This window comes from Ananas comosus, linkage group 19 (genome assembly GCF_001540865.1).
Source record: "Ananas comosus cultivar F153 linkage group 19, ASM154086v1, whole genome shotgun sequence".
In the NCBI taxonomy this organism is placed as follows: domain Eukaryota; kingdom Viridiplantae; phylum Streptophyta; class Magnoliopsida; order Poales; family Bromeliaceae; genus Ananas; species Ananas comosus.
In genome coordinates this window covers 7850757-7866932 of record NC_033639.1, presented here as the reverse complement: position 1 = coordinate 7866932, position 16176 = coordinate 7850757, and the positions used below count along the sequence as shown (strand labels likewise).

At 35.9% G+C, this 16176-nt stretch overlaps 2 protein-coding genes across 5 annotated transcripts; one reads left to right on the top strand and one right to left on the bottom strand.

The window, feature by feature from the left end:
• LOC109724941 (ER membrane protein complex subunit 7 homolog) lies at nt 285-5726 on the bottom strand. The gene is made up of 7 exons (XM_020253934.1): nt 5525-5726; nt 5348-5391; nt 4540-4648; nt 2160-2223; nt 1959-2075; nt 1764-1872; nt 285-769 (listed from the first exon to the last, which is right to left on the bottom strand). Exons 1-7 carry the CDS (start codon nt 5671-5673, stop codon nt 684-686), a joined length of 678 nt encoding a protein of 225 aa, XP_020109523.1. The 5' UTR covers nt 5674-5726; the 3' UTR covers nt 285-683.
• Nucleotides 6735-11826, top strand: LOC109724897 (translocase of chloroplast 90, chloroplastic). 4 transcript variants are annotated; one of them, XR_002220105.1, is made up of 5 exons: nt 6735-6925; nt 7709-7824; nt 9002-11239; nt 11317-11391; nt 11595-11826. XR_002220105.1 is itself a non-coding variant. In XM_020253877.1 (4 exons), the coding sequence occupies exons 2-3, from the start codon at nt 7713-7715 to the stop codon at nt 11224-11226; spliced, it is 2337 nt and encodes a 778-aa protein (XP_020109466.1). In that variant the 5' UTR covers nt 6735-6925; nt 7709-7712; the 3' UTR covers nt 11227-11239; nt 11317-11552. The 4 variants fall into 4 exon arrangements, 2 of the variants coding, with proteins under 2 accessions (XP_020109466.1, XP_020109465.1); XR_002220104.1 differs by having other exon boundaries at nt 9002-11391; XM_020253877.1 differs by lacking the exon at nt 11595-11826 and having other exon boundaries at nt 11317-11552.

The following is a 16176-nucleotide window of genomic DNA, read 5'->3' as shown; positions in this document are numbered from 1 at the left end:
TAGAAACAATTACGAGTGGACCAATCAATCAATTCAAGACAACATAATCCCTTACAGGGTGTTTGGTTCATCAGAAAACTATGAAAATCTTCTTCCTCTTCTTTGAAAAATATAAGTTTTCCACAAAAAAAAAACACCATTTTTCAAAATTTTAATTTTTCAGATAGAAAATTTTAAAATCTAAAACGCTAGAATTTTCTTTTTGGCACTGCAATTAAACCGACACTCCACACCCACAACCAAATAAAAAAGAAAACAAGAAAAAAAAAAAAAAAAGGCCAAACTACATAAAAATTGCTCGTGCCAGGGAAACTGTGTCGCAGAAAATTTGTACATTGTACACAATTTAAAAATAGAATGAATAATAATACCATATGCTAAAAAAAATTAGAAAAGAAGCAACAACTTGATTGATTACCTTTCCGGGGGAAAGTGGTTGTTCTAAATCCTCAGTTCCTGTAGTTTTTAACAATCAAAATTAGTTCAGCTCCGTCAAAAATCGATGTGAAGTATCCTTGTATTGTGACCACAGAGCCACGTAATCTTTAATACAAATGAAGTACAATTAACTGCAGTCTTAAAAGATTCAAGCTTCGAGCTCAGCGAGAGTGGAAACCTCGGGCCGGAGTAGATCTTCTTGCTCATCGACACCGTAAGAGCTTGCTCGAAGAGAATCCTAATATCTAGGTGTTCCTCGCAACCAAGCTGGAAAGAGAAGGTACTCCTTGGGCCCTCATCTCCTCTTGGGTGCGCCGAAGTTCCTCCGGATCTGAATATCAAACCAAGCGAAGTTACGTATTGCATTTAATCAACTGACGAAAGTGAGAAAGTTGAACGTAGAAAACCTCCCTGGCGAAGATGGTTGTGATGTGTAAAACCATGACGACAAAGTTTAAATGAGCAACCCATTGTATGATTAAATGGTATTTATTTTCCAACCACGTGTCTCAAACTGAAAAACTTTGCAAAGTTCTGCTGTGAAACTAGACCGAAATTTCTAGATACAGTCGATCAACTATTGGTTATCAAGCTTAGCTACCCATGGTAGCAAACATATATATTTTATAATCTTAATTAGCGTAGAATGATGCACTTAAATTATGACAAAAACAAAATTTCCATCGGAAAAATACCAAATATTTCTGCAATATGTGGAATAAGGAAACAGACGAAATGATGGAATTAGTAACTGAAGTTTTAGCAGTAACTAGGTCAGATGAATCGCAAAGATTATGCGATAATGAGTTTAATCGAAACATTGTAAGTAAACAGAAAATTCATTAGCAGAAGAAAACTATAGGATGTTTGCCATGTTCGGGGTTAATAAGTGATTTCCATACCACTAGCTTTTCCGTGATAATACAACAGGGCAAGTTATTATACCTATTTTGCGGACCATATTAACTTCATGATTCAAGTGGAATATTTATATTGCAGTGGTTCATTATTTTTTTATCCTTTTGTAAGTTAATCAGTTCTCTTCTTTGGCCATTTTTATTCTTTAGTCAGTTCTAGCTCATCTAGTCTATGGTTTATCGTTTATCTTGTTAGGCTAATATATGCAAACGGGTGAGTAATTGTGTGTAGTCAAGTACCAAAGTTCACATGATACTTTAGCATGATACTTACTATTTGTTCAGAGGGGAAATATCATAATCATATCATCAGAATACTCACAATCATGTTGTGTGTTGTGCTAAGTAATCGGGAATAATGTTTTATGATCTAAAAGTTGTCGGTTGTAGAAGGTTCAGTAACATTACCTATGTTCTCCATCAACTTCGGCATTAGGAACACCACAACCAGCATGAAACCCAGCATCATACCCATTGGACTTTTCAAAAGAGACATAATGGAGAAAGGCTCCCTCATCTGCAAAATAATTAGAAAAAAGTTAAGCTATATTGAGTTACATAAGAGATGCAAATCATGGAACTTGAAAGTGAACACTCTGCAACCTCATAATACTGCTCTTCTTTTAAAGGCTCGAAAACAAGCTCATTCAGATGTCTTCTATTCTCCGTCAGCGCTGCCTGAACCTTTCCAGGGTTTCTGGCACTGATATCAACACGAACCTGGTATATGGGGAAGAAAGTTATGTTGCAAATTTTTTATGACATTCCAATCACTAATGCAATAAAACAAGGTCAGACACTTACAGGGGAAAAGAAATAACCCAATGACACTACTTCAATTAAGTGAGTACCAGCTGGCACGTTGTGGCTTCAGCATTGTAGGTCAAGGAACCAAAAGAATTGGCTGAGATTATTCTCGCCAACTAAGAAAAAGATCACACTAACCATTCAGATACACGATTGATACATGATTTAAATATTGCGATATCAATATGTCCATAAAAGATTACTGATAGACTCACAGCTAAAAAAAACTTTCAAGGAAGCAAATATTCTATATGTTGATTAGTGGATAAATGAAATCTACTGCATATTTACCAACAAACTTTTTGCATTTGAGGTTTCAGCATAACCAACTGCATGAAAAGCTTTAATAAGTAAAAAAGAACTATACAAACACAACATTGGCAAGACCCAAAGCTTAATAGCTACATCTATGCTCACCGGACTTCCTTTTTTATGTGCTAGCATTTTTATCGTAGTCCTACAACATGTTGCTCTAATAAATTTCAATTAGCTATTAGATTAAAATGAAATCAGGATGTTGTACCACATTCCATGAGAAGCAAACATCCCCGACAGTTTTATAATTTACATATCAAGCATCCAGTTTAAATGAAGTATCCATTCTCTTTTCTTTGCTATTTAATAATTATAATATATAACCAGGAAAACCTTGTAATCAGGCAAGCATCTTATTTACCTTAATGTGTAGGCTATAACCAGCTTGAAAATGAGAAGGCACTAAAAGAACAGACAGATATTAATATGGGGGGTCAACCTGAATTACCTTGAAAATATTGTTGCCAAAATTCCATTCAGAGCAGAATCAAACAATAGCGGACTTGCCACTGAAAGAAAAACAAATCAAGGGCATTTGGCAAGTAAACCAATGTGCTTTTTTTAGTTGTAGTTCAGGCCCATGTGAATTGTGGAACGAAGGAGAAGCCGACCAAAAATCCTTTAGACAAGGAAAAAGTCTAAAGTCTTGACAATAAAATGATAAAACAATTTTGATCTACTGATTTGTCTTTAGCTCCTCTACTATAAATTGAGCTGAGAACCCAATGAAGCTGACTGATATTTGATTCAATAATGCCAAATGTAATCCATGCTTGGTTAAGAGGAAAAAAATTAACATTAATAACATGCACCTCAAAGTACAGCCCAGTTTGGTTACCTTGTATAAGTAGGGTATTTGTTAAACCCAAGGTATATTGACTAGTGCTGTATTTTATTATTATTATTATTTTCATGGAAAAGCAGTTTAGATGGCTTTTGTAGTATTACAAAATACAACATAACAATCCCATTCCTACGTAGTTTTCGGGTATAATGAGAGCAAAACATTTTAGCCATTCATCTCCCTCTCTCTCTAATTCTCCCCCTCTCTCTCTCTGTAAAAATGAGGCATTTTTTTGTAAAATCCAGAGCAACTTACTATTTCAATATCAAGTTGACTTACCAGAGAATGTGCTTAACAAATGAGCAAGTGCATTAATGCTGGAAAGCTAATGCACAAGAATGCGAATGTGCTTGACATCTCTAGCCAGAGCCATGTTGAAACTCCCAAAGCAGCAAAAAATTTGGTTGGACCAGCATCTCAATAGAACAATTAATGCTTAGATAAATTTCATGATTTTTGGCATTACCAACAAGGCACAGCCAACAATCATGGTTTAAAGTGACAGCATGAACCAAGACCATATGTGACAGTTTATACTTGGACTGAAGGTTTACAGTAGGGTACTTATAGATGATGTGTGTGAAGCCACCATGGCTTCTATATATCTTGAGATTGACTACCACCAATCTACTCTTAATCTACAAAAGCCACACCTACCTCTTAAACCAACCGTGCGTTGTATTGCCAAGTTGTTAAACCAAGTCTAGAGGGACCTGCCCCTGCCATCTTATCTTACAAAAGTTGATTTTCAAATGCCACTTTAACCATAAGAACAGGCATCACATAGGTGAGCACAAAACAAAAAACTTAAATTAGCAATATAGCGGGCCGATCAATATTAGGAAGCACATCGCTTGAATAGTGAGGTCAAGCTGTCGAGGCCATCTACACAGTTGCAATGAAGTCAATGTTAAATTTTCTTTCTTTTCCATCTTCCCCACCAGTCTTTCTCAAGCTGTCAGAGCCCCGATGCATCTAACAAGACAACTGACAAGTATTGCATCTATACAATGAAATTTTCTTAATGGTCACATAAGACACCATGTTTTTTTTTTAACCCTTAGGCAGCAAATGCCATTTTATTAGTTACTTAAGCTAAAAAGAACTATTATAACAACAAATTGGTAGTAAGATGTGAAAAAACAAACCTGAAAAACTAAACTTCATGCATTGAGAAGTAAATGCAAGTTGCAACCATTTAAAAGGGGAATAGGATACAATGCAAAGTAACCATCTGGCCTAACAAATGTGACCCTTTGACCACCATTCAGTATGACCTTCGTGTTAGCTGTCTTTGCTGGAAGACCGAAGCCTTTAGATCCCATGCCTATCATCAAATCAAAAATTGATAACATCAAACAACTTTTTACAAAGTAACTATTCCCTTTTTTTTTTGTTTTGGGCTCGCAAATGAAGCATAAACACGATAGAAGACTAAAAGGCAAATAACAAACAATAACAAGAGATCAGTAGCACTCCAAATGAAATGCAAGAATCCATTGCCTACCATCAAATCCAACTTCTGATTATTCAAACAGCTATCAATCATGTTCATCACTTCTACATTATTTAACAGAGTCTAATTACATTCATAATTTTACATATACTTCAATTACTCAGATCTCATCAATCAGAACCCAACACTCATTGAAACTATGATTAAAAGGTACGAACGCCCCTTCAACTATAGGCAATTTGGAAATGCCTGATATCTTTGTTTAAATTATACTTCAATCAAACAAATTGAGATTTTCACTAAATCCAACAGTTGGTCTGTAATTTTAATGACATTAATACTTTATAGCAAATAAAAGTGCAACAACTAACAACTAATCACTAACAGAGCTATCAAACATAACAAAATCCTAAATTTATCTAATTAAAATAACTCAAACCAAAAAAAAAAAAAATCAAAGTTTAGGAGGGCCCTGAGGATCTCAGTACATTTTTATCCAAAAATTTCACAATCAAATGATACAGATCTCAATATTAATTGGATCACAAAATCGACTTAAAAGTAGCATACCTTCCAACTTCACGCGACCCGCGACGGAAAACCCCTCTCCAGGGCTGAAAAAATACAGAAAAAAATGTTGGAAAACAACTATGATCGGATGATCTTAGAGGAAGAGGGGATGGATCAATCAGGGCTTAAAAGGATGCAAAAAGAAGGGGAAAAAAGGAGGGGGGGGAAAAAACCTACCCGGTTGGCGCGGCGAGAGTGGGAGGGAGGAGAGAGGAGAGGGCGATGAGAGAGAGGAGGAGGAGAAGAAGCGAAGGTGCTGTGGCGGGGAAGGGGGAGGAGGAGGAGGAGTAGGCCATGGTCGCCATGGATCTCCTCTTCATCGTCATTTCTCGGGGGAGGAAACGAGAAGAGAGCGAGAGAGAGAGAGAGAGAGAGAGATGCTCACGATTTTGTAAAGTTTAATGGATTCGGATCTAAAGGGTGGAAAAGGGTCGGGTTAGAAAAAGAAAAATCCGACCCGTTTGCAGGACAGGGCCTCATTTTATTTTAGGGTTAATTTCATATAAGTCCCTGCAAACATAGTAAATTACAAATATATCCCTACAACGTTCAACTTTGATATATGACGATAAAAAATTCTAATATTTTCTAATATATCTCTCTGATTTGTTACCGTTAAAATACTATTTATTTTATTAGTGAAATAACCTTTTTATCATCACAAATATGTCCCTCCAAAAATTTCAACTGTTAATTAAAAATGAGTAAAAAATTAATTCACCTCATTAACTAACTAGGGTTAAATATGTTATCTATGATTAACTAATTTTTTTTAATAGTTTCTAACGGCAGGGATATATTTGAAAATATCCGAATTTTTACAAAAACAATATATAAAAATTAAATTTTATAGGGATATGTTTGCAATTTACTGTATTAGTAGGGGCCTAAGTGAAATTAACCCTTTATTTTATTTTTATCCGACCAAAGTCGAAAAAGAAGTAAAGAACGTTAATTAGAAAAAAAAAAAAAGAAAAAAAAAAGAAAAAAAATACTAACGGGACAAAAAGAAGGGAAAACTTCAAAAACCCCCCTGTGGTTTCGTGCATTCTCACTTTAGTACCCTGTGGTTTAAAATGTATCAATTTGCCCCCCTGTGGTTTCATTTTTATCTTTTCGGAAGCTTTTTCGTTAATATTTCGTTAAATTATATACAAAAAACTTCAGATAACCATCTATATTTATCGAATATTCACTTTAGTATCCTTTAATTTTAACTTTGTCACTGATTTAAGAAAAAAATAATAATAAAATTGATAACAAAAAGAGAAAAACGAAACCACAGGGGGGCAAATTGATACGTTTTAAACCACAGGGTACTAAAGTGAGAAAGTACGAAACCACAGGGGTGGTTTTTGAAGTTTTCCCCAAAAAGAAGGCGAAAACCAAATCCCCAATCTTTGGACGGAGACGAAACCCTAATCTCTTCTCTCTCTCTCCCTCGCTCTCACACACACCATCTTCGAATCCCCCCTATAATTTGCCCAATAATTGCTCCAATTAGATTGTAATATTATGCTTCAATCTCCCCGTTCCCACGGCGAATCCGAAGAATCGGACGCGGCGTTCTTGAATTAGGTATTGGGGTCGAAACCTCTCCTGCGTTCGCTCCTTATTTGTTGATTAATTTGGTTATTCAAAAGCCAAATCAAGGCAAAAAAGAGTAGTTTGAAAGGATTCGAAGAGATTTAGTAGCATGTTATTGTAGGGATTGTAATTTTAGGCTTCGTATGATACTTCTTTTTGTTTTTTCTTATATTTTTTTTATAAAAAAAATCAAATTCTATGTGCTAGAGTGCCCTGGTGATTACGCGTTGTTTTTTTTTTTTCTTTTTTGTTTTTAGCTTTTATTTTTTAAAAGAAGATGACTGTGCGAGCTAATCATGAATCAGAAGAGTTGATAAGTCCGTTCTCTTCTTTGTATTTGATGTAGTTCGCATGCTTCTATTTACGGAATCAATTGTGAATTTGGTGATATGTAAGTATTTAAAGAGAAAGAAGAAATTAGAGAAAATGGGAATTTTGTCAATTGGATAATTTGAGGAATCCTGGAACGATTTTCCGGTTCAGTTTATCCTGTAAATGCTAGAAAAATATGGCATTTTGTAGAAATTAGATAGCAGTTGACGGAACACTAAGATAAAGTATTGTTATCATTATTTATTATCATTATCATTATTATCATCATCATGGCCTTATAGTTATGCCACGAGCTTTGTAGTTATGCCACGAGCTTTGTAATCTATGTTTTGAAGTTACTCTCGACATCATCGAACGCCAACTTAGTTGATACTCGCTAACATATGGTTGCTATCGAACTGCGCTGGATGTGTATTGATTTTTTCTTGCTCTTTTATGTAGGACCATGGATTTCAAGAAGTGGCTTTTCTGCCGGTTGGTATCTAAGAAATTGTTGTCAGCGAGGCCTTTCAGCTTCTTTGATGAGGATTCTCCGAATGGAGAACCTGGAGTTCAAGGTATAGTATATTTCTGCTGTAAATCATGATGTCTCTCGTCATTCCCATTACACAAAAAAATTCGTGACGTTCTGTGGATATTTTGCATCGTCTTTTCTTATTGCTAGTTTTGGTGCATTTTTAGAAGAACTCAATGTTATTGGAAATTGACCCTAGTTTTGGCTGTTGAAAAATTAATTACAACCTAATATCAAACTTAAGCTCATTAGTTTTGCCTCCTTTTATAAATCCTTTTCCTTTATTAGCTCTAGGACTAACTTTCCTTGTTGATTTATCATACTCGGTTTCTATTGGAACTTGGAAGCTATTTTTGGTCTCTACTTGCAACACACTTGTTTTAACTTAAAGGAAAGGAGGAAAGATAGGAGGTTTGAACTAATAGTCCATAACGAGGAATGATGTTGTGATGACTAAGACACTTTTTTTTTTTTTTTGAGAAAAGATAACTAAGACAAATTTGCGTGCTTTGAACATGTTGAAACAGTGAGCATTCATTAGCTAGCAATGTAGCTCGGGATGTCATTCTTGATAAATCCGTTGACATGAAAACTACTGTTTTTTTCCCTCTATTTTTCACAAGGGCATGAAAATCAGCTTTCCTATTTCAAAGTATGTCCATCATGGATTTACTTTCCCTAGCATGTTTCTGTGCTCGTCGGAGATCAACATGGCACATGCTGACACTCATTGAGTACAAAGGCACTGTTATGCGTAGGCATGTATGAGCTTGCAACATTGTGGACACACCAAAGTCGGCAAATGCCCACCACAGTTGTCCTGTGGACCGATATGACAGTCCTAGCCGTCAACCTTCTTTATTTTGACCCTCTGTTATGTTTTCTCCCATTCATTTCTCCTAGTTCCCTTACACAGGTGCTTTTTTGGCACGGAAATACAATAATGTCTCTTCTTGTGACTGGTGCAAAACCTAATGCTCTTTGTCACTATTTTCTAATCTTTTGTTGAAATTTGATTGATTACTTTTAACAAAAGATCTCTTTCTTAATCTGTTTTTCCTGTAATTTATAATTATCACGTTGTGATAAAATTGTTGTACTGTTCCTGCTTTCTAAATCCACTATCTATTAAGAGAATGAGCTGGATCTGCTCAATGACTCCATCTCCAGATTAGAGGCTTGAAGCAACTTGAGTAATTATGATCCTTTGACTTTTGTAGGTACAGTAGAGAGAACTAACATGGTGGGAACAGGATATGCCAGTAGTGCTAATTCCGATTATGACCAAGTAACAGAATTATCAGCCTCTTCTCAGCTGGTTTCGACTTCAACTTCTGATCCTGCTCAATACGAATGCGATGATAAGGATGCAGATCCTTTAAAAAGAGTCGAGTCTCTCCAAATCAAGTTCTTGCGCCTTGTTCGTAGAATAGGAGAGTCACCCGAAAATAATGTGGTTGCACAGGTTCTATACAGATTGCACCTCGCTAGCTTAATTCGAGCAACTGATTCAGAAATAAAGAGGACTTGTCTTAAGATCAACAAAGCTAGGGCTATAGCAGCAGAGCAGGAGGCAACTAATCGACCCCCCCTCGACTTTTCGATCAAGATTCTTTTATTGGGCAAAACTGGTGTGGGCAAGAGCGCAACCATAAACGCAATCTTTGATCAGGAAAAGGTAATTACTGATCCATTCCAACCTTCCACTGACAAAATCCAAGAAGTTTCTGGAAACATTAAAGGAATTAATGTCACAGTTATTGATACACCCGGTCTTTCACCTCCCCATGGTAATCAAAGAAGAAACAGGAAGATCATGCAAGAAATTAGAAGTTTCATTCGAAAGTCTCCGCCTGATGTTGTTTTATATTTTGAGCGGCTAGATCTCACTGGCAGGAATTACAATGAATATCCGCTTTTCAAGCTTATAACTGAAGTCTTTGGTTCTTCGATCTGGTTCAGTACTGTTCTTGTTATGACACATGCTTCCTCTCCTCTTCCTGAAGGGGCCGACGGCTATCCTGTGAATTATGAAGCGTTGGTTCACTATTGGACAAACATGATTCAACATTATATACACCAAGCTGTTTCTAGCACTCAGCTTGATAATCCTGTAATATTAGTTGAGAATCATCCAATGTGTAAAACAAACAACAAAGGCGAAAAAGTTCTCCGAAGTGGCCAAGCTTGGATTTCCAGATTCTTGCTGTTGTGTACAGCTACAAAGGTATTGGGCGAAGCGAACTCTCTTCTAAAATTTCAGGATAGCTTTCAATTAACACCAGCAAGCAACAGAGTGCCCTCGATGCCCCATCTCCTCTCTTCACTCCTTAGGCCCCATTCTTTAGCTAATTCCGGGGGCATGGAGAGTGAAATGGATGATCTCTCAGATAATGATGAGGATGAATACGATCAGCTACCTCCAATTCGAATACTAACCAAAACCCAATTCCAGAAATTATCTGAGAATCAGAAAAAGTCTTATCTTGATGAGTTGGACTATCGCGAGACTCTTTTTCTAAAGAAACAATGGAAAGAAGAAGTTAGAAAGCAAAAGATGGCCATGGTTCAGGATAATAATGATACTTCAAATGACAGTGAGGATTACGAGAATCCTTCCGAAGAGGCTATGCAAGTATTGGATATAGCAATTGCTCAAAGTTTTGACTCTGAGAATCCAGCCTATAGATATCGCTGCTTAGTAGGTAATGATCAGTGGCTTTCGAGGCCTGTTTTGGATCCTCAAGGATGGGATCATGATGTTGGGTTCGACGGGATCAATATAGAGTTTTCTCGAGATGTAAAGAGAAGGACTTATATTTCTCTCGCAGGACAAATGAGAAAGGATAAAGAAGATTTTACTATCCAATCGGAATGTGCGGCAAATTACATGGACCCAAGTGGCCACTCCTTACACAGCGGACTGGACATTCAAACCGCCGGTAAAGAATTGGTTTCCACTCTTCGTAGCGATGCTAGATTCCGCAATTTATCCTTCAACACAATGGGAGCTGGGCTTTCCGTTACTAAATTTGGTGATATGTATTTCTTCGGGGCAAAAGTTGAGGACTCGATTTCGTTAGGAAAGAGATTTAAGCTGACAATGAACACTGGTCGGATGGGGGGCGGCGGTCAAGTGGCGTACGGGGGAAGTTTGGAGGCAACAATAAAGGGGAAAGATTATCCTGTAAGGGATGAGAAGGTAATTTTGGCGGGCACCATCCTCTCCTTTGAGAAAGAGATGGTTTTGGGCGGCAGTTTTCAGTCGGATTTCCGAGTTGGCCGTGGTTCAAAAGTTTCTATTAGTGGTAATCTCAATAGTAGAAGATTAGGTCAGGTTTCTGTGAGGACCAACACATCGGAACATGTTCAGATTGCGCTGATAGCAGTGGTTTCATTGGTCCAGGCCTTCTTTCGGAAAAAGCCAATGGATACTGCAGATTGATTGCTGCAACATGGTAGGAACAGTTAGTACATAACCCCCTAATAGTAATCAAATAATCTTTTTTTTTTTCCTTATTGTTTCATTATTCAGCAAAGAGCCCGATTGTCTTATTATTCGTGCGGGAGAAATCTTGACCGAGAAGGTTTTTTGATCCTTTTGGAGCCCGTAAGTTACAGACTTAATAAACCTTGCGAATTTTCTATTATTTTTTCTTGTTGGTAAGCCTTTCAGCGGATGCCACGGAAATTATATGTAGTTAATATGAATTTGAGATACAATTTTACAATCGCCACGCAATAACTGATCAGCTGCGACATCTTATTGGCTGGACCATCTTCTATATAACCATTTTCTGTTTTGTCTTACAGCGGTGATTCACAGTGTAGAGTAGAGTTATTAAGAGAGGTTATAGGGTATAAGGTGAGTTCAGCTTTCGGTCGAGTGATATCCTGGAGTACCGAATAAGCTCGAAGATTTTCAGGTAATGAGTTGTTTATTAGTGAATTGATGGTGAAATGCATCTTATTTTCTCAGTTAACTTCTCATGCGATTAAACATCCAAGTTGTGCTATACAAGGTTGAAATTGTTTGGCTTTGTTACTCTTTACTTGTAGGGTATGTTTGGTTTATGATTGGAGTATGAATGAGAAATGAAATTGGATTGCATTGGAATAGGAAATAGAATGACGAAGCACCTAGAAATGTTTAATTTGTTATTGGAATGAAAATCGGAATGGATATTTAGGATTTTGAAATAGGATTTTCGTTAAGAGAGAGAAGGGTTTTGAGTGGTTTATTTTGGAATGGGTCAGTACATAATTCAAAATCGGATTGGGACATAAATAAATTGGTTCAAGTCTCATTCCACTCTGGATGGGAATCGGAATTCAATTTCTTTAAAACAAACAACTATCAGAGTTAATGAATCTCATTACGATTTTATAGTCGAAAATAAGTGAACCAAACTAGCCCATAATGTGGTGAAGATTAAATGTCTATATTGATCATTCCTGTTGGAAGTAAATGGAAGAGTTTATTTTGAAATTTTTATTTATTATGCTGATAATATTTTTGGAGCCAGGCTAGAATACTTATAGAAGTAAATAAGAGAGTTTACTTTAGTGTCGTTTTCAGCAATGAGATATCCAAATGGATGATCGGTATCATTAAATATAATTTAGGCTATTTGTACTTAATAGAAATCAAATTTCATGATTTTATGACATCGTTTACGTAGTGATCTAGTTATGTCAAATTCACATTATATAAGTCGAAGTTGTTAAATTTTGAACCACTTGAATAACAGAAAAATGACATCATAAAATTACACTCCTAGAAACTTCAAATAGTTTAGAATATATTTATATCAATCATTGGTTCAGATGTTCTATAAGGGAAGCAATGCAAAAGTAAACTCTCTTTGAGCTTCCAAAAGTATTCTAACCTAATTATACACTTATAATTTTGAAATAGTTATTTGAATTTTAGTATTTGAATTTGTGATGATAGAATGTTGGTGCTCCTTTGAACAGTTCTACTCTATTCCAGAAGCTTGGAATGAGGCAAAAAAAAAAAAAAAAGAAAAGAAAAAAGAAGCTTATCTGCTGCCCTAGATATAGGAAGATTTTTTTTAAAAAAAAATTAAAGCACTTTAGATTTTTTTATCTCCTTTGATACAAATAAAATGATAGATGATATTATGATAGTTTATAAATAAAAGGATAAACTTCAAATACCATCCCGTGGTTTCGCACTTTCTCATTTTAGTACCTTGTGGTTTAAGTATATCAATTTAGTACTCTGTGGTTTTATTTTTCTCTTTTCGTCAGCAGTAACTTTTTATTAAATTATATACAAAAAAATTTCAGATACCTCACCTGTAATTTATCGAATATTTACTTTAATACCTTTTAGTTTTAACTTTGTCACTGATTTAACGAAAATATAGTGGAAGGGATAATAAAAAGAGAAAAATAAAATCACGGAGTATGAAAGTGATACACTTTAAACCACATGATAATAAAGTGGAAAAGTGCGAAACTACATGGATTGTATTTGAAGTTTTTTTCTAAATAAAATGATGGTTAGAACCCCAGCCATTGGAGAAGCATTAGTCTGATACTGTTGAAATGCACCTCCAATTCTTTATAAGGCTGAGAAAAATTAAAATCGCTTTGAGCATGCTCTAAAATTAAGAGTAGTTTAGGCTGTCACAATTAGTATCAGAGTCAATTACCAATTAGAAGTGTGAAATGATCTTCGGCTGAGGTAAAATCATGTAGCCGGTAGAGCGCGGTTTTTCGGCTGACAGTCATTGTGGGCAGAGTGTGGTTTTCCACAAGATCCGTTAAGTCTAGCAAGAGGAGTCTCACATCATCTGGTGTTTGTGAGTTTGATGAGAACATCAAAGCTTAAAGAGGAAAGGAGGAAATGTGACACCCTCGGGATTTGGAATAGTTCCATATATAAGGTATAGTATAGTTAAATATCTTAATTCAGTTATAGTATTTTGGATAGTAGCTAAGCCCAAAGTTTGAGAGAGTCTAGGACTAGATTAGTTGTGATGTCTCACTTCTCAGTCTTGCTAGTCATAGCCAACCTTGTGGAGAGTGGCGCTCCACCCACAACAATCATCAGTCCGGGAGCCGGGCTCCGCCCGTTATATCATCTCATATTTCCTACTGGCGATTGGCTTTAATACTAACTATGACGCCCCGCTTCCCAGAGGATCATCTATTCTAGAGCTACTCTAGTTCTAACATACTTAACCGTCTTAACCTCCTGAGCTTAACCAATATTACCTGTGACGCCCCACTTTTTAGAGAATCAACCATCCTAGAACTATTCTAATTCTAGCACGCTTAACCCTCCTAACCTCTTGAGTATAACCATAGTCCCATATCAATTTTCCGCTGCCGAGCAGAACAATGCTAGCTGTACACTTAAAAGTATCAGTATAAATTTAAGGGTTAATTACACTAGTAGTCCCCAACCTTTTCACCAATTTTCACTTAGGTCCCTAACCTTTTTTTTTTGCAATTGAGTATCTAATCTCTTGATTTCATTTCAATTAAGTCCCAGCAGTTAGACAGGTGTTAAAATTGACGAAAAATACCCACGTCAGCACCATGTCAGCGCCACGGAGGGACCATGTCAGTACCACGGTAGCGTTGTGTCAGCGGATTGCAAAAAAATTTTAATATTATTTTTGATTTTAAATTTAAAATTTTGAATTTTTATTTTTAGAGACTAAAGTAAAAAATGTGCAAAGTTTAGAAACCTAAATTAACATGCAAAAGGATGCCAAATAGGCGCTGACGTGAGGATTCCGTTAATTTTAATAGATTTTTTAACGGTTGGGACCTAATTGTAATAAAATCAAGAGATTAAGGATTTAATTGCAAAAAAAAAAAGTTAGGGATCCAAGTGAAAATTGATGAAAAGGTTGGGGACTACTAGCGTAATTAACCCTAAATTGAATACTATCCATCCAAAAACTACTAATTTTATTTTAGGATGGATGGATGTAATATTTAGAATTTATTTTTGAATGTACATATAACATATTTCGATAACATATTTCGGTCACCATTTACTTGGATGGTGAAGTGCTTGAGATTTAATATAAAATATTATTTCGTTGCATATAGTTTTAACTGTACTTTTTTATTCTTGAAAAAAAGTAAAAGTTAGGAGCGTCAACAGGTCGGATTCAGGCTAGGTTTTAAAAACCCGAATCCGAACCCGACAACCAAACCCCAAACCCAAATTTAAATCTGAACCCGACAAGTTTTGAAATTCCACATCCAAAATCGAATATAAAACAATTATGTCTTTTTACCGCATTTCAAACGTATTATATTAAAATCTAAGTATCAAAGTACAAATTCAGATATAAGACTAAATTTTCATATATATTATATAATGTAAAAGTTATTTGGGTTCATAATAGATTCAGACAAAATTTATATCCGAACCCGAATCCGTCCGATTTTTATTTCTTATATCCGTATCCGAAACCATATCCCTTTAGCTTCAAATAAACTTGCTTCACTCATATTCAAATTCTGATAAAATTTTAGATATCTGTATCCACTGACAACCCCACCTAGAGGGCTTTTTTTTGCATTTGGCCCTCTCAAAATACTTTTTTTTTTACAAATAACCCCATCAAATTTATAATTACAAATTTGGCCCTATCCCCGCCACGCAGGCGCCACATCAGCACTATGGTTTTAAGTTGAATACAGTGAATCATTCACTATGTTCAAACACAGTGAATGGTTCACTGTGGTCCATACCTATATTCCTTTCTTCATTCACCGTGTTTAAACACCCCCATATACTTTTCTTATATTTTTTCGCAATACAATATATTATATTTTTCCCAAACACGGTGAATCATTCACCGTGTTCAAACACGGTGAATGGTTCACCATGTTCCATACCTATATTCTTCTCATTCCACATTCACCGTGTTCAAGCACTCCTATATATTTTCCTTATATTTTTTCGCAATACATATATATTATATTTTCTTCAAACACGGTAAATCATTCACCGTGTCTAAACACGGTAAATCATTCACCGTGTCTAAACACGGTAAATGATTCATCGTGTTCAACTTAACAAACCGGCCACAGCACGCTCACGTGGCACTGACGTGGCGCCTGCGTGGTAGAGCTATGACCATTTTTGTAAATATAAATTTGCTGGAGTTATTTTTAAAATAATTTTTTTTCAAGGGCCGAATGCAAAAAAAGCCCCCGCCTAGAGGTTGAAGCCCAAATGCCCAATGATGAGCCCCATGTCCAGCAATGCTTATAATACATTTAAATATAGAAAAAACTTCAAATACCCCCTTGTGGTTTCACTCGTTCTCACTTTGGTACCCTGTGGTTTAAAGTGTACCAAGTTAGTACCATATGGTTTTGCACTTTTTCACTTTAG

What these genes read in the sequence shown, in the direction of transcription:
- LOC109724897 (XM_020253877.1), top strand. Translation starts at nt 7,713, where the DNA reads ATGGATTTCAAGAAGTGGCTTTTCTGCCGGTTGGTATCTAAGAAATTG. An exon ending in TGGAGAACCTGGAGTTCAAG is followed by an intron (nt 7,825 to 9,001) that starts GTATAGTATATT and finishes TGACTTTTGTAG; the next exon opens with GTACAGTAGAGAGAACTAAC.
- LOC109724941 (XM_020253934.1), bottom strand. Translation starts at nt 5,673, where the DNA reads ATGACGATGAAGAGGAGATCCATGGCGACCATGGCCTACTCCTCCTCC. An exon ending in ACTCTCGCCGCGCCAACCGG is followed by an intron (nt 5,392 to 5,524) that starts GTAGGTTTTTTC and finishes GTATTTTTTCAG; the next exon opens with CCCTGGAGAGGGGTTTTCCG. An exon ending in AAGAAGAGCAGTATTATGAG is followed by an intron (nt 1,873 to 1,958) that starts GTTGCAGAGTGT and finishes ATTATTTTGCAG; the next exon opens with ATGAGGGAGCCTTTCTCCAT.